The sequence below is a fragment of the Myotis daubentonii genome, chromosome 3, assembly GCF_963259705.1.
Source record: "Myotis daubentonii chromosome 3, mMyoDau2.1, whole genome shotgun sequence".
NCBI lineage: Eukaryota > Metazoa > Chordata > Mammalia > Chiroptera > Vespertilionidae > Myotis > Myotis daubentonii.
The window spans coordinates 213,341,922-213,355,985 of NC_081842.1; the positions used below are offsets into that span (position 1 = coordinate 213,341,922).

Below are 14,064 nucleotides of genomic sequence, written 5' to 3' on the forward strand. Positions count from 1 at the left end.
TGGATTCAGTGGTTGGAGGGTCCTTTCCTGAAGGTGGTGGGGGAGGGGGTGGGGGGGCGAGGCCAGGCTGCTCCAGGCTGTGGGTGCTCCCTTCCCCCCCGGAACTCTCACCTCTCCCACGGCATTCACCACCGGCAAGTGCCGCAGCCCCATTGTTCTGAACAGGTTGAAAACTTGGGAGACGCTGCTGTTCGGTGACACGGTGAAGGGTGACGGGTTCATGTACGGGGTGACGTCCTGCGGAGGAAAGACAACTGGTTTCCTGCGGCCGGCTCTGCCCTAACCAGGACGGGACGCCAACCAGCACCGACCAGAGAGGTCCTTTCCCGGCCCGTCCTGGGCACAGCCTCTCACCACTATCATCCGTGGGTTCAGCAGCGTCAGGTCCAGGTCGTGGATGTCAGGGTACCGTGGGTAATCCTCGGCCATCTCCGCGTAGGAAAGGCGCGGCTGGCTGGCGCTCTGCAAACCCAACAAGACACTGTCCTTGCAGCGAGTGCAGCAACAGGCAGGGTCACGTGTAGAGCCCCCACCTCGTCCGGTCTGTATCCGCCCAGCCATGGTCCCCCAGAGTGAGAGGGAGCGGGGCTGTGGCCGGAACACGTGCTTTGGAGTGAGACACACTGATCCAGAGCCAGTTCCCAGCCTGCTCCCCGCTGTGTCCCCCAGGCAAGCCTCCTAATCCCCCCAAACTTCCCTTTCCTGCACCTGTAAAATGGACATGGGCCAGTGAAGTTTAAAGGAGAAAAGTGCTAACTCGTAGTAGCTGTGTGGGTTGACTTGTGTGCCCTCAAAAGAGATGTCCAAGTCCAACCCCGGTGCCTGTGAATGTGGCCTTATTGGAAACCAGGTCTCCGCAGATGTGATCAAGGTCAGACGAGGCCATATTGGATTGGGGAGGGCCTTAGATCCCATGACTGCTGTCCGTATACAAAGAGGAGACACAGGGAGAAGATCACGTGATGATGAGGAGGAGGGGGGGTGATTGGTCTGCAGTCAGGAATGTCAAGGACCGCTGGCACCGCCACAGACCAGGAGGGCGAGAGAGGATCTCCCCTGGAGCCGCCAGAGAGTGTGGCCCCGCCCACACCTGGACTCTGTGCTCTGGCCTTGAGAGCTATGAACAGCAAACTTGTGTGAAGCCATCTGTTAGTGGCAACTGGACGCAGCAGCCACAGCAAACTCAGACAACAGCTGCTAATTCCCTCCATCCCGAGCCTCACTGCTGCTGTCACTGGGCACCTGGGCCACAAGTGACCACACGTACTGGTCACTGCTCTGTCCCCGTCTTCCTCCCCTAACTCCACTCTGACACAGCTTTCTCCGCGCACCACTGCCTCCCAGTGCTGCACCGGCCGGCTCTGGCTGGTTCCTGCCTGCAGGCGAGGCCTCTGTCATCTGGCTTCATGCCTCCACTTCCTTGACCCCTGTGCCCCACTCCCAGCCAGGCGGGTCCTCCCCACAGACCACAGGCTCAGGGCCCAGGCTCTGCACCACGGCCCTCCCTGCCCTGCCCTGTTAGCCACTTGGGCCATGAGGGACCGGAGGCAGACCCCTACGGACAAGGCCCAAACCAGGAGTGCCAGTTTGGAAACCAGGTCTCTAGGCAACGTTTTCAGGCTCCTTTCTCAGGATGAGTGTGAGTGAGCGGGTCTCAGTGAGAGGGACCACTCAGAACTACACCCCCCACCCACCCCTGCTTCTCTCTACAAAAACCAAACAAAAGAGAGAAAGAAACGGCAGGGGAACTCACGGGAAGAATGGGACTTCTTCTGGTAACACATGTAAGAAGGTTCATGCACACCAGAAACTAAAATGTAGAGACTATAGCCGTAACCGGTTTGGCTTAGTGGATAGAGCGTCGGCCTGCAGACTCAAGGGTCCCAGGTTCGATTCCGGTCAAGGGCATGTACCTTGGTTGCGGGCACATCCCCAGTGGGGGTGTGCAGGAGGCAGCTGATCGATGTTTCTAACTCTCTATCCCTCTCCCTTCCTCTCTGTAAAAAAACCAATAAAATAAAATAAAATAAAATGTAGAGACTATGAAAAGCCTGCAGGCTAGCAGGACACCTGACACAGGTGCAGAGACTGCGTGGAGAATGGGGGGACTCACCCCCCTGCCTGATGACCTGGAAGGACACTGACTGCAGCAGAGGGAAGCGGGGCAGCATGCGCCCCCTAAGCAGCTACTGGCACATGACTCCCTGTCTCCCCCTCTCCTGAGGCGGAAGTGTGCTCCTGCCCTCCTGCCTCCGGAATGCGGTGCGGGCAAGAGACACTTACCGACTGGCTTTCGGAATAGCAAACTCCTCGGACGAGCAGGGTGACAAGTTGCGACCGCAGGATCAGGCCGTGGAAGGTCAGAGGGCGGAAGCGTTCCTCCATGGTCCAGTCTTCACTTGGGGACTGGTCAGGGTATAGGTTGGGGTAGGGAGTGTATCTGTTACATAAAAACCAGACGCTGCCTAGTATACCCTCAGCAGGATCGCGTTTCACCCACGTCCCAACCCACCCCCCAAATTCCCAAAAAACCGGAGAGCTACCTAACGGGGCCAGAGCAGAGGGCCGGCCCTTCCTGAACCCCGTAGGGGCCGGGGCCTGCGCGGGGGGAGGACTGTGCGCTCACCTTCGCTCCAGCATCTGCTGCAAGAGGTCCTCCTTCTCGGCCGGCTCCTCTGAGGTCACGTGCTCGTCACACACGTTCCGCAGCTCACTCGACGGGTAGGACTTCATGGACTGGCTGCGCCTGCGCTGCTCGCCGGCTCGGGTGAGGATGCTGGATTTCTGTGGGTGGGAGGGGTGGCAATGGCAGAGGTATCCACCAGGGAGGCCCTGGACTGCTGCAGGTGCAGGCACACCAACACAGCACCTACTGAGCGAAAGGATTTGGGGGCAGTGGGGATCTAAAGCACATGCCGACAGGAACTGCAGGAAATGCTGGCAGTGGCTCAGGGGCTGGTTCACAGGAGCCTCTGGGCTCTGCAGGGCTTGTTGCAGACCCTGTGGTTTCTGCCGGCCCAACGTCCTTGCTCCTTGGATTTGGAAAAGCACCTCAATTGTCCAGTGGGGAACAAACCCTCTCTCCCAGCAAGGCCAGGGGTGGGCACACGACCCAGGTGAGGCAACGGGACTCTCCCTCTGCCTGGATTTCAAACCGGGAGCAGCCCAAGGACAGAGAACAGCGGCTCTGAGGCCCGGTCTCCCAGAGGGTCCCCTCGCCGCCTGCATGCCCGAGCACCACGCTCTGGCTCCTTCACTTCCTGTCGGTCCTGCCGCTTCCAACAACTGATTTCTTTTCCTCCCTTGTGTAGGGCAAAGTCCATTTCTGTGGTTGGCAACTCTAGAACCCTCGCCGATCCAACTTGCAGGAATCCCGAAGACTGCTGATTAAAAACAAATCTGTCCCACCCAGCTGGTGTGGCTCAGCAGTGAGCATTGACCTATGAACCAGGAGGTCACAGTTCGATTCCTGGGTTGCAGGCTCCCATCCCCACTGTGGGGCGTGCAGCAGACAGCTGATCAATGATTCTCCCTCATCATTGATGTGTCTATCCCTCTCCCCTTTCTCTGAAATCAATAAAAATACACTTAAAAACAGAACAAAACAAACTGTGCCCGTGCTTACTGGGAGAATGGACACGCCCTGATGGCCTAACGGAGTCCACACTCGCTGTCGAGTCTACACTCACTGTCGCACATAATGGGGTGCTGATTTCTCCTAAGAGCCACCCACCTGTGGGGCGTGACGAGCACCAGTCAGTGTGAGCACCATGGAACCATTGCCACCCACCCCTCCTCTCAGCTGTTTTCTCACCTTGAACTTGATGTTGTTACTGATGAGCTGGTTGCCCTTCATGAACTCCTTCTCGTTGCCCCGGTTCTCGGTGACCACGGGGAAGGCGTGGTGGACAGTGGTGCGTAGGATGCTGACTAGAGACTGGATGCGGGTATGCGGGTAGACGTAGGTCAGGTTGGGCTCCATGATGTCACTGGCTCTCAGTCTGTGGAGGGAGGGAAGCCATCAGCCCCACGCCTGAGCCCACGGCACCCGGGGGCAAGTGCGATGGGCTGCACTGGCTCTTCTGCTGCACATGCCCTTCCCCAGGCCTGAAACGTCCTTCCCCGCCTTGTGTGGGCCTGGACTCATCCCTCGGTTCAACATGAAAAGTCCCCTCACCACAAACCCCTCTGCTTGCCCAGGGGACCGACCGGCCACCCCCTCCTCAGCACCCCATGGCACATTCCTCGTATCGCACTGAGCTGGTAATTACACTATTGGAATTTAAAAAAAAAAAAAGTCTGGTGTCCCTTTAGACCAGGATGGCAGCTGCAGCCACAGGGCAAGTCCCTGCCTGTCTTGTCTACATGCCGTCGACGCTGCCTCTGCATCACCAGGGCAGAGACCACGTGCCTGCAGAGCTGACAACACCGACTCTGCCCTTTACAGAGGCTTGAACACCCTACGCTAGACCACAGGGACTTGTGTGGTACCAGACGTAGGAGGCCAACCATTTGTGGGCTGATGGGTAATTTGGTGATCATAATACGAGATTTCGTTAGGCACACGCGAGGCAGGCTAGTTCTCAAACAGGGCTAGCAGACCCTTAGCTTAATCCTCACCTGAGGATATTTTTTCCATTGATTTTTAGAGTGAAAGGGGAGGAGGAGGGGAGATAGAGAGAGAGAAACATTGATGTGAGGGAGACACATCGACTGGTTGCCTCCTGCACACGTCCTGACTGGGGTGGGGAGCAAACTCGCAACCGAGGTACGACTAGGAATTGAACCCGCAACCCTTCGGTCCTCGGGCACCCTAACCACTGAGAAAAGCCAGCCAGGGCTAGCCTGCCTGTAGTTTAGACAGTCAATCCTAACACAGACTCTACGCACAGCCCTCACTTCCTATTGAACCAGAACACAGGACCCAAACAAAGCCATGCATCGGCCCTGCCCTCCACGCCCTGCCCCGGCTCCCAGCTCCCAGCCACAGGACCTGCTCAATGTTCCCAAACATACTTGCTCTTTTAATGACCCCGTTTCACTTCATTCTCACCCAAGAATCTAAGTAACCATTTCCTACCCTGATAGAAACATTCCTTGGGCCCTAGGATGTGACGAGACCTCACGGCCTCACCTGTCCATTTCCGCCTCTGTCTCCCACTCCAGAAGCGGCACTCCTCGCAGGCCCACGTGGATGTCGTAAATGCCCTTATTGAAAAAGTCCCCTGTCCACTTGGCCACCTGAAACACAAAGTAAAGGCTTGAAAAGAGGCTGCTGTGGGGTGAACTTGGCCCTGAACCCGAAAGTGGACTAGAAGGGGAGTGCTCACCATCAGAGTGATCATAATGGGAAGCCCGTAAGTGATCTCATTGGTGGATTCGATCAGGATGACCGTGAGACTGATGGTCATACGGACGACCCCGCCCAGGAAAGCCGCGGCACCAATCAGGGCAAAGGTCCCCGAATAGACATGGCCCAATCCAATGTAGCTGGTGAAGAGAGAAAACAAGAATGTGCCTTGGAATCATGCTGGGTGGAGGGGCAGGGCTACGGTTCGAGCACTTGCACACGTACACACATGCACCCTCATGCACACACTGTACCTTTTGAGGACATTGGCAACTAAACGTCCAAAAGCAGCTCCACACAGCAGAGAAGGCACAAAGAGGCCACTCGGAACAGAAATGCCGTAAGTCCAACACGCAAGCAAGAAATAAAGGATGAAGAACAAAGCCAAAGTGATGGGGCTGAAGGTACCTGCAAGGCAAGGACAGACCTGAGCCTCACTGCCAGATGCCCGCCATGGCCCACCTTGGTCCCCACCGGTCCTTCTGCACACCAACCAGGTCACCTCCCACACTGGAGGCAGAAAGGCTAACCTTGTCTGGGTTGGAATTACAAGGAGAAAGTCCTGCTTTTTGCTCAGAATTAAGGGTAAGCCTGGCTGTATCTGAGGGCCAACAGAGGAGCACAGGATGGGGAGGCGCACTGGAGCTCACCATCCTGGTGGAAGAGCTGAAGGATAGCAGACTCCTGGGGATTGAAGAAGAGGGTGGCCATGTCATTGTAGGTCTCATTGGGACAAAAAAAGGTCTTGATACTTGAATTCACATCTTCTGATGTGACCTAAGAAACAGAAATCAGCACAAGGTCAGCACCTGACCAGGGCACTTAAATCTTCAAGTGGGAGGTCCCCACCTAGGTCAAAAGAGTCTGGCATCCATGCTTTTCCTGTGAATTAAACCGGTAGCAAAAACAGATTTAGACCCCAGAGCGGCCAACTGATACTGTGTTCCTTACATTTTGAGAATGAATGAACCAAGATGTGGGCCTTCGCTCACCACTCATAATGACACTGTAACTACGATGATTCACCAGGGAATCCGCCGTCTCTTCTCCCAGGGCTCATTTTGTGTGTGACACAAAATGGAGCCTGGCTGGAGACCGCACGGACTAGGGGAAGAGGAGGCAGGTGACAGACCAGTGGTTGGGAGCTGACAGCTTTTCAGAGGAGCTTCCAGGGTACGGCCTGACCTAATGCCCCAACTTTGGTTCCAAATGGAAAAAGCCTCCGCCCTGAATTTGCTGCAGAAGCTAAACCACTTCCACGCGGTGCAGACACCGTGCTCCTGGCTGCCGCCCGCAGGCTCCACCTGGCTGAACAAAACCCTGATGGGAAGAGATTACTTCACATTTCAGACCTCCCACTCTCCCCATCATTTTGTGTAGGAAGAGGAAATTCCGGTACTGCCTTGCTCATTAGAGGGTAACGGAATTTGGATTATGAAAGTCCCTGTTTTCTATTTGATGGTGTCCAATGGTGTAAGTGTTGTTACAAAGCTCAGTAAGGATATGACTTTTCCTGGGCTCCATTCTACGGATAACACTGTAGAGATGCCCTTATGTGAACACTAACAATACTAGGTGGACCGGGTGGTGGGTTTGGATAAACCCACCAGGTGAACCTGGCTGGCCAACAAGTAGGAAATAGGACAGTGCCCCCTAGTGGTGGAACAGGACAGGAAGCGCTGGCAAAGGAGAAACGTGTTTAGAACAGTAACCCGTGATCAAGCCGAGAAGACACACAGGCAGTGGTTCCCAAACTACGTCTGGGGAACACCAGTCCTGAAGGCTCTGGAAAGTCCTGCAGCCAATGCACTGAGAAGCCCCAGAGCACCTGTTGGAAATCAGAGTTTCCACTAAAAGCAGAGCGCAGGGTCCATAACCAGAGGGATGGACACTCTGGTGACCTTAGCAAAGATATTTCATTTTGTGATGCTTCAGCTTTCTCATCTATAAATTGGGAATAATTCCCACCTCATGCTCTATTTTACTAGCTGAGTGATCTTTGTCAAGACCTCACTTTGCCTCCATTTTCCCATCTGGAAAATGGGAATAATAACATCAGCCAACCTGGTAGTGGTAAGGATTATAGGATCATGTATGTAAAGAGCTTGGTGGAATATCTGGCACAATAAACATTCCAACTGTTCATAACTCTCCCTGGAATTTTAAGGGCCTTAGAAAGTCTGGCATTAAAGAAACTTACTTAATTCTGGTTAACTCATTTGACCACAGAATCCTTTTCCATTTGTTTCTAAATAATATAAATCAATGTTCCTTGGAACACATTTTAGAAATGTGGTCTGGTAACCAGTAATGGGTCTGCCACATTTTTCCGTAAAGAGCCAGATAATAAATATTTTAGCCTTTGCAGGCGATGGCCCATCTTCTCCATCTTTCTCAGCTCTTTAAAAATGTAAAAACCATTCTTAGCTTGGGGGTTCCACAGAAACAAGCAGGGGCGTAGGGCCAGATCTGGCCTGTGAGCTACAGTTTGCCCATCTCTGATCTGATACGGTCTAGCTGCACCTGGACCGACCCTGGGCACACTAAAGCAGCAGCCCAGACAAAGCCTCCAAAGGGGCGCTGAGGCACGGAGTCCCGTCCAGGGACCGTAAGGTGACAGGTACCTAGCGCTCCCCTGGCTTCCCCTGCAGTCCAGACCACACAGCTGACCAACCACAGTCCAGCGCAGACCCACATCCAGGTTCGATCCAAAAACGCAGGTAGAGTAAGCTCCAATCCTACCTCACGGACCTGCTCTTTCAGGGGAAGGTTCTGAAAGAGACCATCCTCCTAAGAAGGGAAAAGGAGAAATGCGACAGGGCGTGTGCCAGTCAGTGCCTCGGAGCTGTGAGGAAGCAGGGCTGCTGTTCTCCTGGGCAGGCGCTCCTTCCTCCCAGCCTAGAGCGACTCTCACAGGGGGCGCAGGGGGGGCTGTAGCACATTCAGGTGTGGAGAGCGAGAAGGGAAACTGGGGCCGGAGAAGAAGCAGATGGTCCACTTCCCGAGCTTCTGTTTCTGATTAGTGTTGTTCAACAGAGAGAGACAGACAGACAGACAGAGACAGACAGGAGTTCCCTCTATGATAACCGGATCATCCACAAACATGAAACAGACGGAGGTGCACATCCTCTCTCCTGTGAAAAGGCGACTGCACATCCCTCTCCGCAATCTGATCAGGTGGGAGCCATGAACCCACACACTCCTGAGCTCCAAGCGGCACGCACCCACTTCTGGACCCTCGTTGCGGAGGCAGGACAGAGGGAGCAGGTGCACGGGGTTACCTGGAGCAGGAGCGAGTCATTCCCGATTTGACTTGACATCTGTCGGCATTCTCCTAACACCATTGAGGCCACAAACACCACCACGGTGGTTACCAGAGACACCAGGAGGCTCTCTAAGACTCTAGGAAGCAAAGGACAGCTGTTATAGGTAATAAGACACCCCAGTCTTGGGAACTCAAAGACACAACCCCGCCTACCCCTAACCCTTCTCCCCAAAGAGCATGTGGAGGAGCCCCCGCCAGTCAGCACGCGCAGAATCTGTCAGCGACTTGCTGCATCCAGCCATTCCTATGTAAACAGTGGGCGGCCAGGGACAAGGCTGCTGCGTCCACATCATCTCTCTCTGGGGAACAGACTGCCTTTCATTTTAGGTCCCAGGGGTGAGAATCGCACTGACCTGTCTGACTGTCATGCATCCTAGTGGAAGTCAGGTGGGGCGGGAGGCAACCAGCCGCTCTGATATAAATGAAGCTCAGACTCAGCCTTTAGGCCTGACAAATACAGTGGACATGACCCCTGGTACATTCTGTCTCAGTTGTGGAATCAGAGCTGGTGTGGGATGCAGGGTCTGTTCACACCATCGCCTCCCTCGGGGAGACGGCCCATCCACACGGAGCTCGGGGAGCCCCGCAGGCTGGGGGAGGCGGCTGCGCAGGTACCTGACGAGCTTAGGCTTCGGGTGCACGTTTCGCATCCGGTACTTTGCAAGCCTCTTGTTCAGACAGTTGAATGTGGCTCCCAGGAGGCCCCCAATGACCCCCATCAGGACGAAGAAACCCAAATCCACAGCTGTCCAGAGGTGACATTTTTTATCAGAGTCAGAGCACTGAGAGAAGGGGCAGGAAAGGGAGAGAAAAACCATGGTGCCCATGAGAACAGGAAGGGGTGGAGGCGGAGCAGACAGACACAGGGGAAGCTGCCTTCTCTCTTCAAGAGCCAGCGCAGTGCTGGGCCTGCCCACACGGGGCAGAGGCACCCACAAGAGGCTACAGGGGCAGAGAGCCCCGCCAGAAGCTGCCCCTGATTGCTTCTACCTGGTACATCACTTAGAGCAATTGTCACCGGTCAAGCAAGAAATTCTGGGGGCCCTAGCTGGTTTGGCTCAGTGGATAGAGCGTTGGCCTGCGGGCTGAAGGGTCCCAGGTTCGATTCCAGTCAAGGGCACATGCCCGGGTTGCAGGCTCAATCCCCAATAGGGGGCATACAGGAGGCAGCCAATCAATGATTTCCTCTTATCATTGATCCCTCTCTCCCTCTCCCTTCCTCTCTGAAATCAATAAAAAAATATATATATATTAAAAAATTTTGTAATTTCATCTTATTTAAAAAAAAGAAAGAAAGAAATTCTAGGGGAAAAGGACGAAGCATACCTTGAACTCGCCAAAGTTCAGCAATCCAGGGAGCTGGAAGGAGCCCCAACTTCCAAACTGAATCCCAGAACGAAAGAAGTTGAGGGTGAAGGTGGCAGACATGGAGCAGAAGAGCTAGGGACAGGTGACAAAAACAAGAACATTCAATAGCAACAAGTCCTACTTCCTCCCTGACCCTCCTCATCAAACCTGCTGCTCTACACAGAAACCTGCCGACGCCAGGCCCGGTACAGGTGTCCGGTAACCACGGCAGGAAAGGCACCCCATGTGGACAACTGGACCACAGGCCACAAGCAGCTTTCATTTCAACAGCCCGTTGTGAGGTCAATTTACTTAATACACACTGACTTCGGTGCCAAGAGAAAGAGTGAACATGAGAGGGAGAACGCGCTACTCTTAGGAGTCGGGTTCAAGTCTGGGCTCTGCCGCCGCCTGATGACCAGTCCCACGCCTTCACGCCAGGTGGCTCATCAACAAGAGACGATCCTGGCAGTCTGATGTGGGGGATGGGCGTGGGCATACGGGAAGCACGGGAAAGCCCACAGTTTGGCAGTTACGGGCGTCTAAAGCAAAGGACTGGGCTCGTCAGAACTACAGCTTAAACGGGGGTGGTTACGTCCAGGAGAAGGTTTCCTTGGAAGTCCCCTCACCACTTTCCACGTGAGCCCTTGGTTCCAGAAGGACGAGCCCTCCTCCAGGCTGAACAGGGTCCCCCCAATGGGAGCCCCGAAGGCTGCAGCGACGCCAGCAGCTGCACCTGCTGATACAAAGTCCCGCTTGTCTCTGAGGAGAGAAGAGACAGACGTTTATTGGACAAAGAGCCCTCGGGCCACAAAAGCCCGTTTTCCCTGCCTTATTTGCCAACGTTTGTGTGTGTTTTTTAAATTGATTTTGAGAGAGAGAAATGTTGATGTGAGTGAAACATCGATCAGCTGCCTCCTGCACACCCCAAGTGGGGATTAAGCCTGCAACCTGGGCGTGTGCGCTGACCGGGAATCAAAGAAGCAACTTCTTGGTGCATGGATGACGCCCAACCAACTGAGCCACACCGGCCAGGGCCTTATCTGCCAACATTTTATCTCATGAAGGAGCCATGAAGTCAGGGTTTGAAGCAGGCCAACTGGGCGACGCATAGGTTCACCTGAGAGCCCGATCCACTCCGCAGCCCGAGTTCCTCTGGGGGGAGAGGCCCCCTCACACCAGTCTCCTCTGAAGATGGAATTTCAGCCCCAGCTCAGTCCCCGCTGAGCTACACTCTCCCCAGATCTTCCTTCCAAAGGGCACAGCGTCATGAAAAGGCCGAAGTGCTGTGACATGTGGAGGAGCAGGTGACAATGACATGCGGAGCACCAAGGCGGGAAGGTAGACCACAGCTCGGACCCGGGGCCGATTCCAAGGGCCTCGTGCGCGGGCCGGTTTCACACACACAGATCCCACAGGGCAAAAGTTCCGAGAGGAGCACCTGCCCACCCAGAAGGGCGGCGACCCAGCACACTGCTCTGCAATACGGACGATGCTCTTGCGAGTATGCTGTGGACTGTCTCGTGCTTTTCACCGCCACTGCCTGAGGTGCTTCCAGGCCTTAGGTCATGACACGGTGGCAGCCAGGAGACCAGCCGGGCCCTGGTTGCTTATTTTCAGGACAGTAGCTCAAAGCCCACCTTCATTCTGACACCGGGTTTTGCACGCAGCCTGCCCAGCAGGGGAGGCAATAAGCCAGCTAGAGCGAGTATGGGGTCTGAGAAGCAGTAAATGGACAGTTTATTTTTTTCAAGAGAATCCAATTCTGCCCTGGCCAGTGTGGCTCAATGGTTGGGTGTTGTCCATGCACCAAAACGCTGCCTGTTTGATTCTGGGTCAGGGCACATGCCCAGGTTGCGGGCAGGAAGCAGCCAATGAACTTTCTCTCTCCCTCTCCCCAAAACAAAACAAAACAAACACACACACACACACACACACAAAACACCTTTAAAAAAAGAAACTCCAATTCCTATTATCAACAAGACGAGTAATAATAAGTGGTGGGGAGGTTGGGGAGAAAACGGAACCCTCATCACTGCTGGAGGGAATGTAAACTGGTGCAGCTTCTATGGAAAACAGTATGGAGATGCCTCAAAACATTAAGAGAAGAGTTCCTATACCACCCAGCAATCCTTCTCGGTAGTTTTTAACCGAAAAATTTGAAAACATTTATTGGCAAAGATTTATGCACCCCTATATTCACTGCAGCATTATTCACAGTGGCAAAAGACATGGACACAACCAAAGTGTCCTTCAGTGGACAACTGGATAAAGAAGATGTGGTATTCTAGACAATATAAGGGTAATATGCAAATTGATCCTAAGGGCGGAACAACCGGTCGCTATGATGCGCACTGACCACCAGGGGGCAGATGCTCAACGAAGGAGCTGCCCCTGGTGGTCAGTGTGCTCCCACAGGGGGAGCTCCGCTCAGCCACAAGCTGGGCTGACAGCTGCAAGTGCAGCGGCGGTGGCGGGAGCCTCTCTCGCATTCTCAGCAGTGCTAAGGATATCTGACTACGGACATCCCCTGAGGGCTCCTGGGCTGTGGGCCTAAGCTGGCAGGTGGACATCCCCCGAGGGGTCCCAGACTGCGAGAGGGCGCAGGCTGGGCTGAGGGACCCCTCGCCCCCGAGTGCACAAATCTTCACGCACCGGCCTCTAGTATATACATAAAAGAATACTACTCAGCCGTAAGAAATGAAATACTGCCATTTGTGACATGGATGGACTTTCAGATTACGCCAAGCAAAGTAAGTCAATCAGAAAAAGCTAAGAACTACATGATTTCACTCCACTGTAGGATATAAAACTGAAACTCAGACACAGACAACAAAATGGTGGTTACCAGACGGAAGGGGGTGGGAGGTAGTAAAGGGAAAGGGAGCCAAATGTATGGTGACAGAAGATGATTTCACTTTGGGTGATGGTAAAACAATGCAATATACAGATCATGTAGCTAGAAATCTACACTTGAAACCTATATAATCTTATTATCCAATGTCACCCCAATAAATTTAACTTAAAGAAAAGAAAATCCAATTCCTAACCTTTCCATACCTGTCACTTCGGAAATAGGGGAAGTTAAACTGGATCTTCCGGAAGGAGATGCTCTGAAACTAAAACAAGAGAAAACCAAGTCAGAGGGGGGCCCATAGGCCACCTGCAGGAACCCCGCAGGAGCCCCCGCCTTGAGCACAGCGGGCAGATGTGCTGCAGAAGGGAGAGTCCAGAAGAGCAGCCCGGGAAAAAGAAGCTGTCTCTGGGAGAAACTTCCTTTCCTGCCCCTAAATTCCTATGCTCTTCCGAAATTGCATTTTGTACATAATCAACAAGTCAGAAAGAAAATGGGGAAGGAAGCAGCTGAGCGAAGGGCTGAGAGGAAATGAAAGCTGCTGCAGAAGATACCGCGAGCCCTGCTCAGGGGTGGCAGTAAGGAAGGGCCCACGCGCCTTCAACCTGTCCCCCACATGCTCACGCTGCCCCCTTCTGGGAGGCCGGGGCCGGCTGGGAGGGTGAGGCAGCAGCAGAGAGAGAGCAGAAGACGGGCTCTGGGCAAGTCTTCTCTCCTGGGCTTTGACCACTCACTAGCATCATTCCCTCCTCTCAGGACGAGAGGAACATGCCCACAAGAGACGGACCGCAAGGAACCGAGGTGTCTCCAACCTGCAGCCCGAATCGGATAGCCCGTAAGGATGGGAGCTTCGCCGTCCTGAGCTAGCTCCTCACCCCGTTATTAGTCCTGTGCTACCTCGGATGCACTCAGCACAGCCGTGCCCGGAACCACCTCAGGCGTGCTTCTAGCATCTTGGGATAGGGCAGCGCTGAGCTGACCCGCTGAGCCACCTTCCGTGGAGGCGCCGGGCAATGGCTGTGGGAGCACCAGGTGACTTCATTTGAACAGACTTTCTCTATGTGCCATTCCTGTTCCTAGGACCTAGTTAAATCTCTGGGGTACCAGTTACCCCCTCGCCCAGGAGACAGGCCACATAGTTTTTACATCAACCCAAACCGACGTCAGACTCCAAAGCCATGCCAGGTG

The 14,064-nt window shown here is 54.2% G+C and overlaps 1 protein-coding gene across 3 annotated transcripts in view; it reads right to left on the bottom strand.

Annotated features, from left to right (window-relative positions):
- Positions 1-14,064, bottom strand: part of CLCN6 (chloride voltage-gated channel 6) — a 35,664-nt gene that overhangs the window by 3,370 nt on the left and 18,230 nt on the right. For 2 of the 3 annotated variants that reach the window (XM_059691241.1, XM_059691240.1), the window contains exons 9-22: positions 13,083-13,141; positions 10,652-10,784; positions 10,002-10,115; positions 9,291-9,457; positions 8,632-8,752; positions 6,001-6,127; positions 5,605-5,758; positions 5,331-5,490; positions 5,135-5,241; positions 3,815-4,001; positions 2,627-2,784; positions 2,284-2,440; positions 355-462; positions 112-237 (exon numbers count right to left, since the gene is read on the bottom strand). In XM_059691241.1, coding sequence (XP_059547224.1) covers positions 112-237; positions 355-462; positions 2,284-2,440; positions 2,627-2,784; positions 3,815-4,001; positions 5,135-5,241; positions 5,331-5,490; positions 5,605-5,758; positions 6,001-6,127; positions 8,632-8,752; positions 9,291-9,457; positions 10,002-10,115; positions 10,652-10,784; positions 13,083-13,141 — 1,878 coding nt within the window. Of the gene's footprint in view, positions 1-111; positions 238-354; positions 463-2,283; positions 2,441-2,626; positions 2,785-3,814; positions 4,002-5,134; positions 5,242-5,330; positions 5,491-5,604; positions 5,759-6,000; positions 6,128-8,631; positions 8,753-9,290; positions 9,458-10,001; positions 10,116-10,651; positions 10,785-13,082; positions 13,142-14,064 lie in introns of those variants that run through there. The other variant, XR_009452108.1, reaches the window with a different exon arrangement.